Source organism: Anopheles arabiensis, chromosome 2 (genome assembly GCF_016920715.1).
Source record: "Anopheles arabiensis isolate DONGOLA chromosome 2, AaraD3, whole genome shotgun sequence".
In the NCBI taxonomy this organism is placed as follows: Eukaryota; Metazoa; Arthropoda; class Insecta; order Diptera; family Culicidae; genus Anopheles; species Anopheles arabiensis.
The window spans coordinates 107775457-107791252 of record NC_053517.1 but is presented as its reverse complement, the minus strand read 5'-3'; the positions used below and the strand labels follow the sequence as shown (position 1 = coordinate 107791252).

The 15796-nt window shown below is 45.6% G+C and overlaps 1 protein-coding gene across 8 annotated transcripts in view; it reads right to left on the bottom strand.

The window, feature by feature from the left end:
- The window catches only part of LOC120894130 (rap guanine nucleotide exchange factor 4), a 105969-nt gene that overhangs the window by 55504 nt on the left and 34669 nt on the right, over positions 1–15796 (bottom strand). For 6 of the 8 annotated variants that reach the window (XM_040296515.1, XM_040296520.1, XM_040296516.1 and 3 more), the window contains exons 3-4: positions 11535–11677; positions 11364–11458 (exon numbers count right to left, since the gene is read on the bottom strand). In XM_040296515.1, the coding sequence (XP_040152449.1) occupies positions 11364–11458; positions 11535–11677 (238 nt within the window). Of the gene's footprint in view, positions 1–2948; positions 3950–11363; positions 11459–11534; positions 11678–15796 lie in introns of those variants that run through there. The other 2 variants (XM_040296526.1, XM_040296527.1) reach the window with 1 other exon arrangement.

The following is a 15796-nucleotide window of genomic DNA, read 5'->3' as shown; positions in this document are numbered from 1 at the left end:
TTATGCTCCGGCTAAACGTTTCTCATCATCATCATCCGCATCGTCGTCATCTTCATCTGTCTAGCGGTTCATGGAGAAAGACTTGTGCCAAGCCACACACAACCACCACCACCACCGTGCTCCCGTCTTCGAAAGAGAGTGTATCTTGATTGATGGGACTTTAACACTCAACGACAGCACTCGTTAAGATATGCGGCCTAGATATGCAAAAAAATGGAACGTAAACATTACTTCCGGTGGGAATGTGTGGATGCTACGAAGCAAAACACTGGACTGTTTCACGGTGATTGGTGAGCGTCTTTAGCGAGAAGGCGTTTTTATCTAGCGAAGTCTGATTGAAACTTTTAACGTAATGATCTACGTCTGATGTAATCTAAAGAGTATCCATCAGAAGAGAGTTTATTTGTTTTTTTAAAGACTTGTAGAAAAAATGCTAGAATCCACATTTACTGACACGATAAAGAAAAGCAGAAGGAATTATACCCTTCATTATAATATCAGATGTAATTGATCGCCTTTTAATCAACCTTTTGCAAAGCCTCACCGATCAAACAATAGCTCATTACGGTTCAATTAAGTGTTATTGCTTCGAACCTCAAAAGGTGTCTCGGGCCAGCTATTGGCAGAGGTCACTGTTTCTAAAGAATCGCTTGTACATTGCAAGTCATGATATTCTTCAATAACTCCCACAACCCGACAAGCCAACAGGCAGGAGTAAAGAATTCGCTTATTACAATATCCACCAGCGGACGAGAGGACGATCGATCATGACTTGAAATTATTGGAGCTCAGGCACTGCAGTCTTCAGTCACGCCGTAATGTAATTACGTCGAATTAAGCTATTGACATTTCTGCACTAGTCGCGCGAACGACCTTCTTGCCCGACCCGTTGCGCTAATGATGTAAACATAACCAACGGATCCCGATGATCATTGCGTACGTCGGAAGGCAAAAAAAAGGGAGAAGATGTTGGCGAAGCTAATAATATCTCGATGATTTTGTTCAACATTTCATGACGCGGCGCTTTCGCAAAGTGAAACCTTTTCCCGATCCGATCGATGTGTCAATGTTGATGATATCGAGACGCATGACGCTAAGACGTAGTTATTCCTGCCGATAGCGCATAAGGCAAACAAGAGCATAAAAATTAACTGTTTCGATCTTGAAACTGTCGCATTAAACCTCCCTAAAAACAAAACAAGGTCAACTCCCCACCGTATGAAAACGTCCAGTTGGAACCGCTTAAGATATGGTTTCACTTTCAACAAAAACAAACCCCCAACTTACCCTCCCCTAAAACGATATGCGACACTTGCACGATAAATGTCACCGTTTGTTTGCGGCTTAGGGTCAGGCACGGTTGAGAAAAAAAGCGCTGACCACCAACCCGCACACAGGGGTCCATGTTCCAGCCAAACGGGGATTATCCCAAAAAAAGCGAGCCGCCAACACAACCTGGCGGCACAGCAGTGTGTAGGTGTTGTTGGCTGGATTTCACCGTGGGTTGCAGTTGGTCGCCAAATTAGGCACCACCGAGTTGGCCATGTTTTATGGCCACACATGCGTTGCGTAGGGTGGATGGCTTTGCTCGAAGTTGGATTTGTTTCTCCGCGAAAAAAACGAAACAATGAATTTCGGGTGGTGATCACCGCACTACCCACACTAATAGGTCCCAGCAGTCTTGGCTTTAGATCACCCACCCGAAGTAGCAAATCATAAGATCGTTAATGCAAATTTCTTTGGAAACTGTACAGAATGTGGCAGAGAGCTTACAAGAAGATCATTGCTTCCAATTTCTTACGATCGGTGGACTGATATTAGAATTACATTAAATCAAACCAATCGATTGGCATTGGCCGCTAATTGCGATTGCCTGCCGGTGCTCTGGAGACATTCTGGGGTGTGTAGGCGTCTTGAAAGCGGGCCTGTGCGATCACAAATCTCATGCCACAGTTCTAACAATCATTAGTACTGCTACCATAAACGGTCCGATGATGTCTGATGTGCGGAGGAGTCGCCATCTAAAACAAATCTACTAACTATGATGAGCAGTGTGATCGTTTTTGCGTTCTACTTCATTTTTACCTCCAACTGAGTGTATCATTTGTCTACGAGCATTGTCTACGAGCTACGAGATGACCACATTCAATTGAAACACTAATTCGCAATGCCACCGCCGAGCGGTAATTGGTACGCTGCGACGACACTTGCCGACACAACCCACGCCAACAAAGGACACTCGATTCCCTCCCCCGGGGAAAAGTTGTGAAACTTGACCCGCTTTTCGATCAATGTCACATTTGTTTATTGCAACCCAATATCAACACAATTGATGGCGGTGCGTACATACACACTTGTGAGCATACACGCGCGGAGTCGTTCATTTTCACTAATTTATTCATTTTGTCTCTTCCTCAAAATATCCCTTCCCCCTACGCAAACAATCGATACACCTTGACGTTTGCCCTTTATGGGACTGGGAGGGGTGTTGGCAGCAATTGTGCAGCAGTGACCACCTAAACCTTCACCGAATCCGTCACCGTATTGCGTAGTGTCGTTGTGCTGGTGCACATTTTAATCACACCGCAACCAGTACCAGAGATCGGCCATTGCGACCAAGTTGGACGAAGGTTTCAATCTCACGGTAGCGAATGATCACTTTCCGTTTCGAATCGATATGGTGATCGGTTCCGATTCGGCACGAGGGGTTGGAGGAAGTTGATCAATAGTGAAACAAATCGTTTGCTACCGAATTCGACTAAGAAAGGGGGGGGGGGGAGTTTAAATGATCAAGCTTCAAGGTTCAACTCAAAAGCCGTCGAAGAGATGTAAACATTGCGATCGATTGTTTGCCTAAGAAATTGGTTTTGACGCTGAGCCAATACGAGCCTGGTGTTTGTTTTAGTGGTAGTATTATTCGTTACAACTACTTCTTAGTTTATACTCACGGTTGAAAGATCACCAATATATCCTTGAAGGAGTTCTGCCAATCTCTTGAGCTGGAATCTCCGATATTCTCACCTCCAAGAACTAGAAAGTTCCAACTCTTTCCACCAATCAAGCAGCACTTAATAAGCCCCAAAAGTCACCACGAGCTTACACACACTGGAGGGCCAAATGTCGCCAACCGGACAACGAGCATATAGTTTTATCACAATGCACACCGGTTGTATGCTCGCTCCTCCCGCGCACGCCTTATCTTATCACGCTGCCGGATTTATTAGTGGCAACCGGTGTATGTAAACAACCTCCCCCAGCGCGTAGCTTATCACCTTTCGGGCGTGGGTTGAACGCCCACCGAGCCAGCTGTTTAGCTGATTTGATGGTGACTATGCAAACACTATTTACCCCTCCCGAAAGCCCTTCCGCTTCCTGCGTGCAACCTTTCTACCGGCAACACTATTGACACAAACACACACAGGCGCGAGCCCGCGCGTCAGAAAATTGCACACGCGGAAATTACACGCAAGAGGAAACGCCAAACGGCAGCTGATATCGATTGCACTGGATCTTTTTTCTTTTCGCCACCAACGCTTTATTACCATACGGTAAAAGGGGGTGTTTGTACCAGAAAACCAAACCACAGAGGTCACAATAAACGGCAGAAGCACACTCACCACAGTACGGCCCACACTAATCGATGCAACAGATATTTGTACAGTCGATGTATTGCAATCCAACTGGGACAACTATAAATTCAAACAGCGCACTTGTGTGTTTGGCTGGGCTGCTAGTACACTCGTGCCGGTGGACACAAATCGATCATGCAAACACACCGAAATGCATTCGCGCAATAATAGATACGCAACACAAACAACGCACGTGTGCGTGGACGCTTGTGACGGAACAGAAAATAAACACACCGGTACGCGTTTTCGATTGTGCTGCAAAGGCAAAAAAAAGGGCAACGGGCGCGCTCGCACACACTGTCAACACGGCATCCACGGTTGAACTGACGGCGCTAGCGCCGTGTGTACAACCTTCATCGCGCATGGTTGGTCCCCCCGAAAAAAAAGCACAGCCTTCTACGCAGCCAAAGGCAAGAAAGAAACGGCGATAGAGAGACAGCGGAGAGAGTGAGCAAGATAAACGCGTTATTAACACGGCGAGCGTGAGTAGAGATGCTGACTCTCTCTCTCTCTCTCTCTCTGTGTTGAGCCATGCCGACGAGATGCATTTACATGAGCGAGACACGTTCCCTTTTGCCTGGCGATCTTCTCGGAAAGCGCGCAGTTTGCGATCGCCGGCCCTTTGCTCTTGTTCTCTCTTTCTGTCTCTCATTCCCTCGCTCTCTTTCCAAAGACAGCAACGATCATTGACGGACGGGGGAGAGCGTTAAAATGGAGACAGCACGCGGCAAAGATGAAATAAATGAGCGCGAAGGAAACCGCGCTCCCCCGAGTACGCTTTAGCTGATCGTAATCGATTACAGAAGGCCTATCACGATGAAATTAGTGCAAGTGGAACGCTGACCGTAACAGTTGGAGCCACCGAAAACAAACAGTAGGAAATCACGACCAGCTGGGCTTTGGAATGGCTTTTAATGCGTTTGGAACGGGAATTAGCTTTGGCTTATACGGTTGGGGAGCTATTTCTGATGACAGCCATAATTATTTTTTATTATTTAATGCCTTCGATAAGCGTTGACTTATATGAGCAGGTTCATTTTGAATATAGCTAGGTACTTTAAGACACTTTTTTCATCTGTCTTTTCACTGCGAACAAGACTAGGAAATTTACTCAAGTTATTTACAAACATGCATTAACCAGTAACACAAAGAGCTATCCCTACAGAAAAGACATCTTCATTGGTGAAATCTTTTGTTTTGGCTTTTTCCCTTGCCGCACTGGAATCCCTTTCCCCCCCAGCCGGCCAAGATGACCTAAGACAACGGTGGCTGTGGTAGAACGATCATCGACGAACAGCACTCCTACGTGCGACTCGGAACGAAACACTGACGATCGCTGGAATGTGTTGAAAGGCGGCCGCGCACCACGCGCGCCACAGTGTTAGAGACACGCGGAAAGACACACAAAGATACGCAAAGCAAACAAACTGCCGCTGGAGCGCTGTTTGGACCAGAAAGAAGCAGAAGAGAAGAGGACAACATTTGTCCGCAGGGCACTCGAGACGACAGTGGCGGCGCTGGTGAGCTAAATAGGGTAATTAGAGGAAAGCACCACCCCGTTGCGTGGTGCGGATGCAGCGCGTCGAGGTTGGAATGTGGAAAGTCGCAGTTGCGCGACACAGCTTTTATAATGATAGGGGATTACACCAATTTTGTGCTAACAATTTCAAAAGTAATAATTGGATTGAGAGTTGAAACTAACACATTAGAAAAAGAGAAGTAAAGTAAAACTATCTAAAATGTTCGTTCGGGAAGGTAATAGAGAATTCCTCTCTGAAGAGCATAACGTTGCTGTCCGTTGTGTCGATCGTCGCGCTTTGTGCTTTAGTGCAAACGACCACAACACATCAACCCCCAAACCAACCCACCGCGCGTCAGGCAACACACATCAGGCAAACAAACCAATGCGTCAACGCAACCGAAACAACAGCTCCCCCTGGATGCCTTCCGCTGGGTGTCTCTGTGACGAAGGCGACGTTGAGCCGGTGCCGTTCGCAAGTTGCTGCTGCTGCTGCTGCTGTTTTCACATGCTGCCTTCTGTGTGTGTGCACATTCCACTGCAAGCCTACCTCTTTTGGGTGGGATTTATCTTGCACACACGCACATCGTATCGATATACGATGGGAGCGCACATGGCCGAACCGTTTTGGAACGGTTTCGAGAGGAAATGGTTGCATAAATTGACAGACCAAAATGCGGTTTTTGGCGAACGGCAGCATGTCCAGCACCATTGCTGTTCCTGCAGGTGTGTGATGTAAGGCACGATGACGACGACGACGAACGTGTGGAGGTAACAACAGGTTGGTATTTATTCCATTCATTTCTGCGATCGTTTCTAGTGTAAGCGTTATCTAATGTGGCGATGTGTTATTGATTAATGATTTATGTTCGTGCTTTGATGGTTAATTTACACTAATTAATGAAAAGCACCCAATTCCATAAAGCACAGATGTGTTCGATGGGTAAATGACAAAGAGACGTTTAATGGAACGCCTAAAGTCATGCAATTTGCGATGCAAATCTGTCATAATAAGCATTTTATTCGTGAGCACACCTTTCGATTGCGGATCATTTAATCAATTAAATACATTCCAATGCTGTCATAACACTCCCAAGTGTACCATTCATGTGGCATTTAGCCCACAAGATCAAACGCAAATGATTTCTAATTATTTGTGGTTGATTTTTCACATCGACGCAAGATTATCCTTCACCATGAAGCACACACCTTTCGATCGAGACGTAGACACGCTGTTCAATATTCACACTCACACACACACATGCATACCACACATTAGCATTTCGACATGTGATCCATTGAAATCCGCAACCACCTTCGTACATCACTTTAACCGTTTCGCGACTCCCCTCGCAGCTTTTAGTATGTTTAATGGAATAAATTATCTCAAACCTTTGGCTGCCTAAAGTCAACACCATTACCACCATCACCACCATCACCACCATCACCACCATCATGAGCATCATCATAATCATCATCATTATCGTCGCTAGCATCGAAAAGCAACCGCATCATAAATGGCATTAGATATGCTTTCGCTTCAAAACATAAAAGACATCCGAACAGGCAGCCGTATGCTGGGGTCTTGCGATAGTTAGCTAATGTTACACGTGGCTTCATATGGGGTGAAGTCCCGGGGAAAATTGTGCGCAAAACCACCAAAAACATGGGTAGCAATTTTCCATTATGCATGCTGCAGATTGTCGGTCCATTTAGGGAGCTGTGGTGTGCAAAAGCTCGTAACAAACTCGTTGACAAAACAACCGAACGTCCGGAGCAAAATCAGTCCGCAAAACGGCCCGAAACAAGGAGACTGAATCAAATCAGCATAATTCAGCGACAATTGTGCCGGACCGATGCTACGACACAGCACGAGCTTCTGGGGCCTCATGCCTGTGTGTATCGACCGTACAACAAACCGCACATCAGCAACCACCGCCCATCCACACAAACTCATCGAGGAAATTGCGAGGGCGAAAGGAAAATAATGTACTGTTGATTACTTAATAGGAACGAATTAATTTCATAATTGAATTTATATCAGCACAAACATCACCGTTCGCCGCCTAGGAGCAAACGAGTGATAATGGAGAAAGCGTAGCCTACATTCGGGCGCTGCTAAAATCAACCTGCCAGCATGCACACCATCTCAGCTGTTTTGCAACTTGTTGATAGAACTACCAGGGCAAGGTGTGTGTGTGTGGTGTAACGATCAACCGTACAACGAAGACCTGTACTGAACACGGAAGGGTGGTCGCTACCACTTTCATCATGTCGATTATTGGCTCGACTCACCGTAGTGGAAGAAATTGTACAATACTTCGACAATACAAAACGCGTCGGGCGTACAATCCTTCCCTCCTACCGGTTCAGTCCAACAACCCAGCAGTGGTTAAGGTGTTTGGAAAACCGGAATGCCACAACATTGCCCGAACAAGCTACAATCGATGCTAACCAACAGAACCATCAATGGCGTGAAAATAGAACGGTGGTGGTAGTGTGTCTCTGGAGAGCTCAGCCATGGATTTGTGCAACATTTTACACATTTTACACACTCGGTGTAAAGGAAATGGGAAATGTTCTGTTGCAGCACCCGGGCCAGAAGAGATCTCCGGAGAGATGGTTGAAATTGAAATTTACTAACCCGAGAGCATCCAATTTCAAACACTCGATACACACACAGACATACCGTTGCGTAGGTTCCACCGCGAACGGATTCCTTTGTGTGCGGTGCAGTTGCAAAGTTTACATTAAATTTCAACCCGTTTATTCTCCTCCCTTCCGCGTGTGTGTGTGCTCCTAGATTTACACGCTGCGAGTTGTGCAAACATTGGCGTACGGTAATGGTCGGCAGTGTGTGTGTAATATAAAAAAAACATACCGATTCTCCAGAACTAGGTGCACCATAGTTCGATAGGGAATTCCTTTGCTTCATTGCACATAAAATTCATCATACCAGACAGAGAAGCTATGCTCGCTTCGGAGAAAAGAACGTAAAATAAATCATGCTTTCGAAAACTGGGCAATAGTTTGTTTAGAAAAGGCAAACACATTTCACTCCGTTTGGATAGAAAAGTTATGTTCCATTTTGAAACAGAAATTATTGCCCACTTTTTCCCACCCATTTTGGATCATTTGGCGAGTTGTGGATAGAGTTTAAAATATGACGGTTATTTTTCTCGCTTAAAAATGTCCTATGCCTTTCTGGATGACTCAATCAGTTGCCAGAAGCCCACGAGCCAGACGGAGGCAAATACATTTTTAAAAGCACGCCCCTGTTGCCCTGTCACCACTCACCACGCGAAGGCAACACAGTCTCCTTCTGCCAGCGTGTACACACAATATAAACACCACCAAGTCGTAACGACAACCGCGACGACAGCGGCTGACGACGGGCCACGGTCGGTAAAGTGATACATTTGCGTAAACAACAAAATATTAAACGCTCAAATCTTGAACCTTCCTCAGGGGGATTTCCCCCCCCATTCCAGTGACGATGCGCACCGTTCGGGATTTGCAAGCGAGGACCAAAATTTTCCGTCCAAACGGTAGGAACAGAGAACAAAAACAACAGCAACGAAAAAAAGACGCACATCCTCCAACCTAAACACCAACGTCTGCTTCCGCTCGGGCACTGGAGGAACAGCGCACGAACGAGAAGGAAATTACGGAAGTGAAAAAAGAAATTACACCTCGTGAAACAGTGTGTGCAGCACGGCAGCATGGGCGAACGTGCACTGCCCAACGTGGAGAAGAATGTTGTTTGACAAATAAATAAACAAAGCCAGTAATAACCGAAACCGTCGGCAGTGCGGGATGGTGGCCTTTGGGTTTGGGGTTTTTTTGGGGAATAGCAAGAAGTCAACCAGTTCGTCAGTTCACTGGGAGCGATGTTTTTGTTCTGTCCTCCTGTGGTGTAAACAATGTTGCTGATGCACTGTTTTAACACGTTTTGGGCAATGGGTAGTATGATTGTTGTGTGAAGATCATGGAAGGTTGATGCGAAATGATGCAAATATGAAAAAACGGTTTGCTCTCTGTTCAACTGTAATCAAAATTTCAATTAAAACTGGCGACAATGAAGAAATACATCAAAAATTAGCTTAAAAATAACGTTTTGTTTTGATATTTGCATACATTTAGGCGTTTTGTTTCCCTCTTTTCGTTCATTTGAAAACGTTTTCGATAAATTCAACTCAAAAAGTTGACGAATGGAAGAAATACGTTCCTAAAGAGCAATGTTTTTGTTTTATATTGTTGATGTTGAACAAACAGTGCCCAAACAACTTAACAATCACTCCTTTTATTACAAACAACACCCAAAAAATGTGTGAAGATCACCAGCACCCTTTGCAATGTTTTATTTCAATCAAAGAAAGCCAATCAAAACATACTCCAAAAGACTGGACCGAGTATCCATACATCAAAGTCACGAGGCGGCTCCCTTTCAAACACTTTCACGCATCTTCACCCAGGCACGTGCCATTCTCTTTCACCGGCGCAGACAAATGCAGCACGCAGCAGGAGACTAACTCTGCGCCACCCATCGGAAGTGCTTTGGTTACGTGAGGTCACGTCCGGCCGTATGTAATCTCTTTTTCCGGTTGTGTTACCAGAGCTGATGGTGTATTATGAAGACGCACTCTCCTGAACGAACAATTCACCTGCTGGCCAAAAGGAAAGTTTGTAAGCATTTGTTTCGTTTCTGGAGGTAACCGAAAGATGCGTCGCCCAAAAACGAAGGCCTTGCGGATGAAGATTCCCCAGACAGATTCCGGCTGCAATTAGTCCCCTAGCTCCAAACAGAATGGAGTGTTCCAATCGACCCATTCACTAAAGTGGCCGGACCCACTGAACCATGTGTGCGGCGGGTTTATTGATTGAGCTTGATTAGCGTGCATTTCTTGGGAGGGATTTTTGCGCCGTATCTTAACCATTTCAATTCAACCACCCAGACACCACACTGGTTGACCCCAGGCTATGTAATTGGAACGCGTGACCCAAGCACGGTAATAAACTTCAATCGAATCCAAAACATGGAGAGCGTTTGGCATTCTTTGTGGTATTTCGATGGAATGTAATGGCACTTCTCGCTTAAGCGTTTTTAAGACCTTAATTAATTGTAAGCCTTCTCGAGGGGCATCCTGCTCGACAAAGCGGACCACAACCACCAGCCGCCTCTCTTCTTTCTCTTTCTCTCTCTCTCTTCTTCGAGCACGACCAATTTCATTGTGTCATCGTCATCGACCGTATGACATCATGGGCAGTATCGGTGAAGTGAAATTGGATCCTCCGGCGAAGTAACCACTTTACCAGCTCCGGCACCAGCTATTCACACACAAACATATGCCACTACGCCGTATGGAGTCGTGTACGTGTTGGTCCTTCCACAGCCAGCACACTGTAAGACGATACCTTTGTCGTGATGTCGTTTGTTTTACATCAACCCGAAGACGGGACGACGGGAGCAGCAACAACCACAATCAGCTCGTTTCATGCTTGCGCTCTGGTTCAGCATAAACAAACAAGCCGTATTGATTGACGGCGGCCCGAACGTGCGCTTGTGTATTATGTGTGAAAGGCTGAAATTGAAACGCAAGTGAAATAAATACAGCCATTCGGTAACTATAATGCTTTGACATCAAGTGACATCGTACAAGTAGTAGCTGGGTTTGGGGGCTAAATAGAACCATCAAACAGCAATGAATTGTTGCGATAGCTGCTACTGGGTTTTTGTTGTCCCTCAATTTCAGCCGAGACAAAGGTTTCTTCCGGCTCTGGAAAGGATACAAAAGTAGCACCCCACGTCCATAATACTTAAGCTGCAAAGCAGAAAAATCGCTCAGATTACCTATGCTCTCCGGAAGCAATCTGGATGAGCTCATGAATTTCAAATCAGGTCGCAAGTAGGCCCGTTCCGTTCCGGGGATAAAAGAAATATATCGCTAGTCCTCCCGTTAATCCTATCAGACTTTTGTGTGTTGCGGGATGTTTCGATCATAATCTCCCGTGGGCGCTTGCAATTCTTTCATCCTCACAATGGAAATGTAAACTGACGCATCATGCCGATAATCCAAATATTTTGATGAGAGGGCTTTAATCACGCAGAAGGTCAATTCCCGTGCTTGTCTATGAGCCTCCATACTTCATAAGAATGTCCTATTTGAAATATTATTGAAAAATAATCACATTTTCCCACGTGACGATCCACCTACCTTTCCATCTTTTGTGTCAGCCGCGTGGTATCGGACCTCGAGCTGGCCACCGAGCACTGCATACCAGTAGCGTCCCTGCTCACCGGCGCGGAATACTGAAACAACAGTAAAACGTAGCTCATTGTACATTTCAACATATACGGCAGAGGCATGCTGCAGAATGAAACTTACGCGTGACTCCCTTTTCCAGATCCTCGTAGAAGCCGCACATTGCCAACTGCTGCAGCGCCGAGCCGGGCAGTCGGCACAGCGGCTCGACTCGTCGCAAACGGCATGATATTAGCTCACAGTCGCGCAGATTCCGGTCACAAGGCCTGTAAGAATGAAGGAATGAATTCAACATTAGCTGTGTATGAAGTTTAACAAGGATGTGGTATTGATATTTTAACGCCAAAAGTTATGCAACTCGCATTACAAATTGTACTTTTTTGCCCATTTTGCTTCAGAGCTGAATCCCAAAGCGGTTCTTTTTACCAATAACAACCAACTTTACTCAGTCCCAAAATAAAATCTGTTTTCCTGAGAACTTCATACGACCCAGGCCAAGTAACAGCTTCTCACAGACAAGCTCGACAAGTACCAGCACTCGACCACAGTGCCCCGTATCATATTATTAAAAAATAAGACTTAAAAAGACTCTTATATGCTCATTTCGGTGCTCCCAGCGCTGTAGAGTGTTCTCCAAAAATCAAACCAAAAAAACACAGCAAAAGCTCCAAACTCTAAAACCCTCCTTCAGAGCGACATGAGCGAGGGAGAAACGTTCCCCTGGCTCAGGCAAAGGATAACGCTTGACAGTCGCTGAAGTCAACAGGCAGCATCCTCCATGTGATGTATTGCTCTTTTGCCGTGGAGGAGTAACGTGAGCTTCGAGCTTCGGGACGAAGGCGTCTGTGTGTTGATGTTTTGCACGTTGCAAGTTCTTAGAACACGGCACCGCCAACCTTTTGGGGGGGATTTATTTTTACGAGCTCAACCGAGCACCCGAGACCGAGACGGATGAAATTATGGTTGAGCTAGCTTACCGCTGATGTGTGATTGTGTGAGTGAGATGGTGGATTGGTTGTGTGGAAAAGGGCGTCTACCAGAATGACATTGGGGATGATATTAAAATTAAATTTAAAGCTGTCCACTGTGCTGGGTGTATCAATCTACCCAGACGCGGTTTCCCCTGGAGACAAGGGGGTTTGAAAGGATGGCTTTAATATGCGGATTGCATGACTTCGGGCGCTCTGAGCTGCAGATTGCATCACTTCAGAATGTTTTATAGTGTTAGAAGCTTATTTTTCAATTTCAATATTTTCGCTCTCTCTCTCCCCTCCTCCCCTGCCAGTGTATCGCTGATCATCGATGATTTATGAAACTCATAATTCAGATTTACTCTTTCACACATGTTCCGGGTGCCCTGCCTGCTTTGCGTGGTCCGTTACCATCACCCGATACCCCAATCAGCCAGTCGATATTTCTTCCTTATTTCGCTCGCTAGCCACCATACTACACCATCGCTTTCGGTAGCACGTGAAATCAATCAATCGCCATCGCCGGGGCAGAAAACGCGGAATAGGAAGCATAACATAAATTTCCCAAGCCCACGATTCCCTGTCACGATTATAAACGCCATATCCTTTTGCCAAGGGTTTCCGCGCATCAACAGGAACAGGAAAGGGAATGGGGTGAGCAGATAGGGAGATTTGTTTCTGTTTTCACTAAACAAGTGCTCCCCCGAGAGTTGGAGCAGGTCGTCCAACGCAACAATAAATACATGATCGGCAGGGGAAAACATTAAAATATGAGTTTGCCCCACGCCCCAGCTGGGATAACGGAATCGGTTGAAATTTATCATTCCCGCCACACATGAGTAACGAGCGCGCTAAGCACAGGCAAGGCTAATTGCCTTTCTCTCTCTGTCTCTTTGAAATGGCTCCCCAGGTATCGTTTTGTAGAGGGACTCCCACCAATTTGTTATTTATCAATATTGTGAAATTGTGAGGCTTACCCCATTTCATTTCGTCAAAATATTCCATTACGTTTGAAAAGTTTTCCTAAGCGCATAATTCATCTCACCACCAGACAGCGGCATACTACTCCCACAATACCCTCGCACGTATGCATAAAAGCTTTCACGAAAAGAGCAGCTTTCAGACAGTGGATAGGGACTATTTTGTATGCTAATCGAACATGTGTACACATCAGTCGCGGTATCGTACACATTAATCGATTGTGAAGTCGTTCACCGGCTGAAAGAAGCTCTACCATTCGCTGTTCCAAGGACCTCATCCCACCGTATAAGCCGCATTACGTGGGTGCGAGTGTGTGCTCGCTACAAAGAAAAGCTCCCCATCAAAGCGTTCACGAGGAGGTATAACTGATCCGTTAAATTCACCACCATTTCGCTACGGTTGACTTTCAAAGCCCAAATCCACTCTTGATACAACGGCGAGCGCGGCGGTGCGTGTATCACCGCGAACGGTGAGGGAAGGCAGCGGGCAACGGGCGGGTCGGATTTTATGGAAGAAATGTATCCTCGCATTATCATAAATGAATATTTCACAGCACGCGTGCTTCGTGCTACGGTTCAGTGGCTGCTTTTTCGACGGCGCGAAGCTGTCGCAAAATCTCGGGCCACGCAGCCAATCCGAGATCAATCGCAGAACAGTGCCCCACACTTACTTCCCGCTATAGTGGAGCAGAATCGGTTGTCCTCGCGCGCATAACAGCAAAAAAAATCGGAGTAAGTAATGTGTGGTGATAAAAATGGTGGACAAATTTCGGGGGCGACAGGTGAGACGATAAAAATCAGTTTTATTTACGCCAATCGGTTTGCTACCGATAACGGTGGAAAGAGGTTAGGAGAGTTTGAAGCGGCTGGTGCATGATTAATGGTGTGAAATGTGTTCAATTTTACTTACAGGCATTGGAAAAAACAAGCCGAAAGAGTTTATGGAAGTGTACTTTTTGAGGAAGCGCAGCTCACAGCTGGTTAGTATCGTTTTGTAAAGCTGTTTTTGAATGAGCCATATGGTTCTCATAACAGGCGCCTAAATGTAGGCAACTTGAAAACAAAGGCTTGTTCAAGGGAAGTAGCATACTTTTAGGCGCATTATTTATGTTCAATTTTGTGCAATAAACGTACCAATATTTTCCAATGTGATATGAACATATTAAAACATTGTTTATTATTTAAGGAAATTTATTTGCTGGTACTAATCCTTTGGCTAGTTTAAAGCACTATTGAGTAAAGAGAAATAACAATAATCAAATAAACGTATTAACATCAATGGTCCATTAACACGCTCCATAGAAACTGGCAAACAGAAAAAAACCCACTCCCCATTCACAGCAAACAATGCCCGGACGCTCCGAGCGCATTTCTATACCATTCAAATAGGAAAAAGCTTCTCCCTATTGTCCGACACCATTATGAGCATTATTTCAATTTCACAGCAACTTATGACGCTTTTCTTTCCCTCACGCCCGGAAATAGAGCTCGGGCGTGCGATGCCGGTGCCGGCAGCGATGAGGTGAAAGAATAAAAATTATGCTTGACCTGAGTCCCGGCACTGCAAAAAGGATGCACAACGATGCAGAGCCCACAAAAACCCCGGACTCTGCACTGATATAGTGGGAAGCGAAAATCCACTATCGAGGCCAACGCGGCCATCGCCATGCAACGACCGAAAGCCGGAAGCCGACGAAAAACTTCCTACTTTCCGCATAAAAAGCTCGCAAGCAGCAACCAGCGGGTCTAGGAAATCTATTCAGGATATTTTTATACGCCAAACTGGAAGCGGAAATGAATGCAATGCACACGATGAGACTCCGTCGACGATAGCATGCAGATCGTACACAGATAGAGCAGGGAAGCAGTTCATATTGAGAGCACAAAAAATGCGAACACAAACCACCAGTTGAAGCTACGGAATAGCGAAGGGATTTATTTTACGCTTTTCTTTTTGGAGGATCCGTTTTCAATCTCTGCATGGCAGCAGAGCAGCTGAGATTCTTAATTGTGTTTTATGCGATGGTTTTCACGCGAAGCTGGAGAATTGTGTTTGACAAATTTATTGATTTAATACGACATGGTAATTAAATTTTGAAATCACAAACAACAGTCAAGCTCAATTGACACGCACGGCACGTGCATTGAATTGAGAGTAAAGAGTAAATGCGATTAACTTCAAATCTACATCGCCCGACTACACGCCCAGCACCTCGTAAAGCAACCAATTTATAATGCCCTCCCTAAAAAGGTATGGAAAATGGTCGTGTCAAACTACCGAACAGCTGTGCCCCGGTAATGTTGGCACACTCAAAAAGTCGTAAAATTTTGTCACTCATACAGCACACCATTTTTAATGACGTCCATTCACACCAGCACACCATCATAGGCCGTTGCGGTACGGTACACGAACCGTGTGGCATGGTTTGACTAT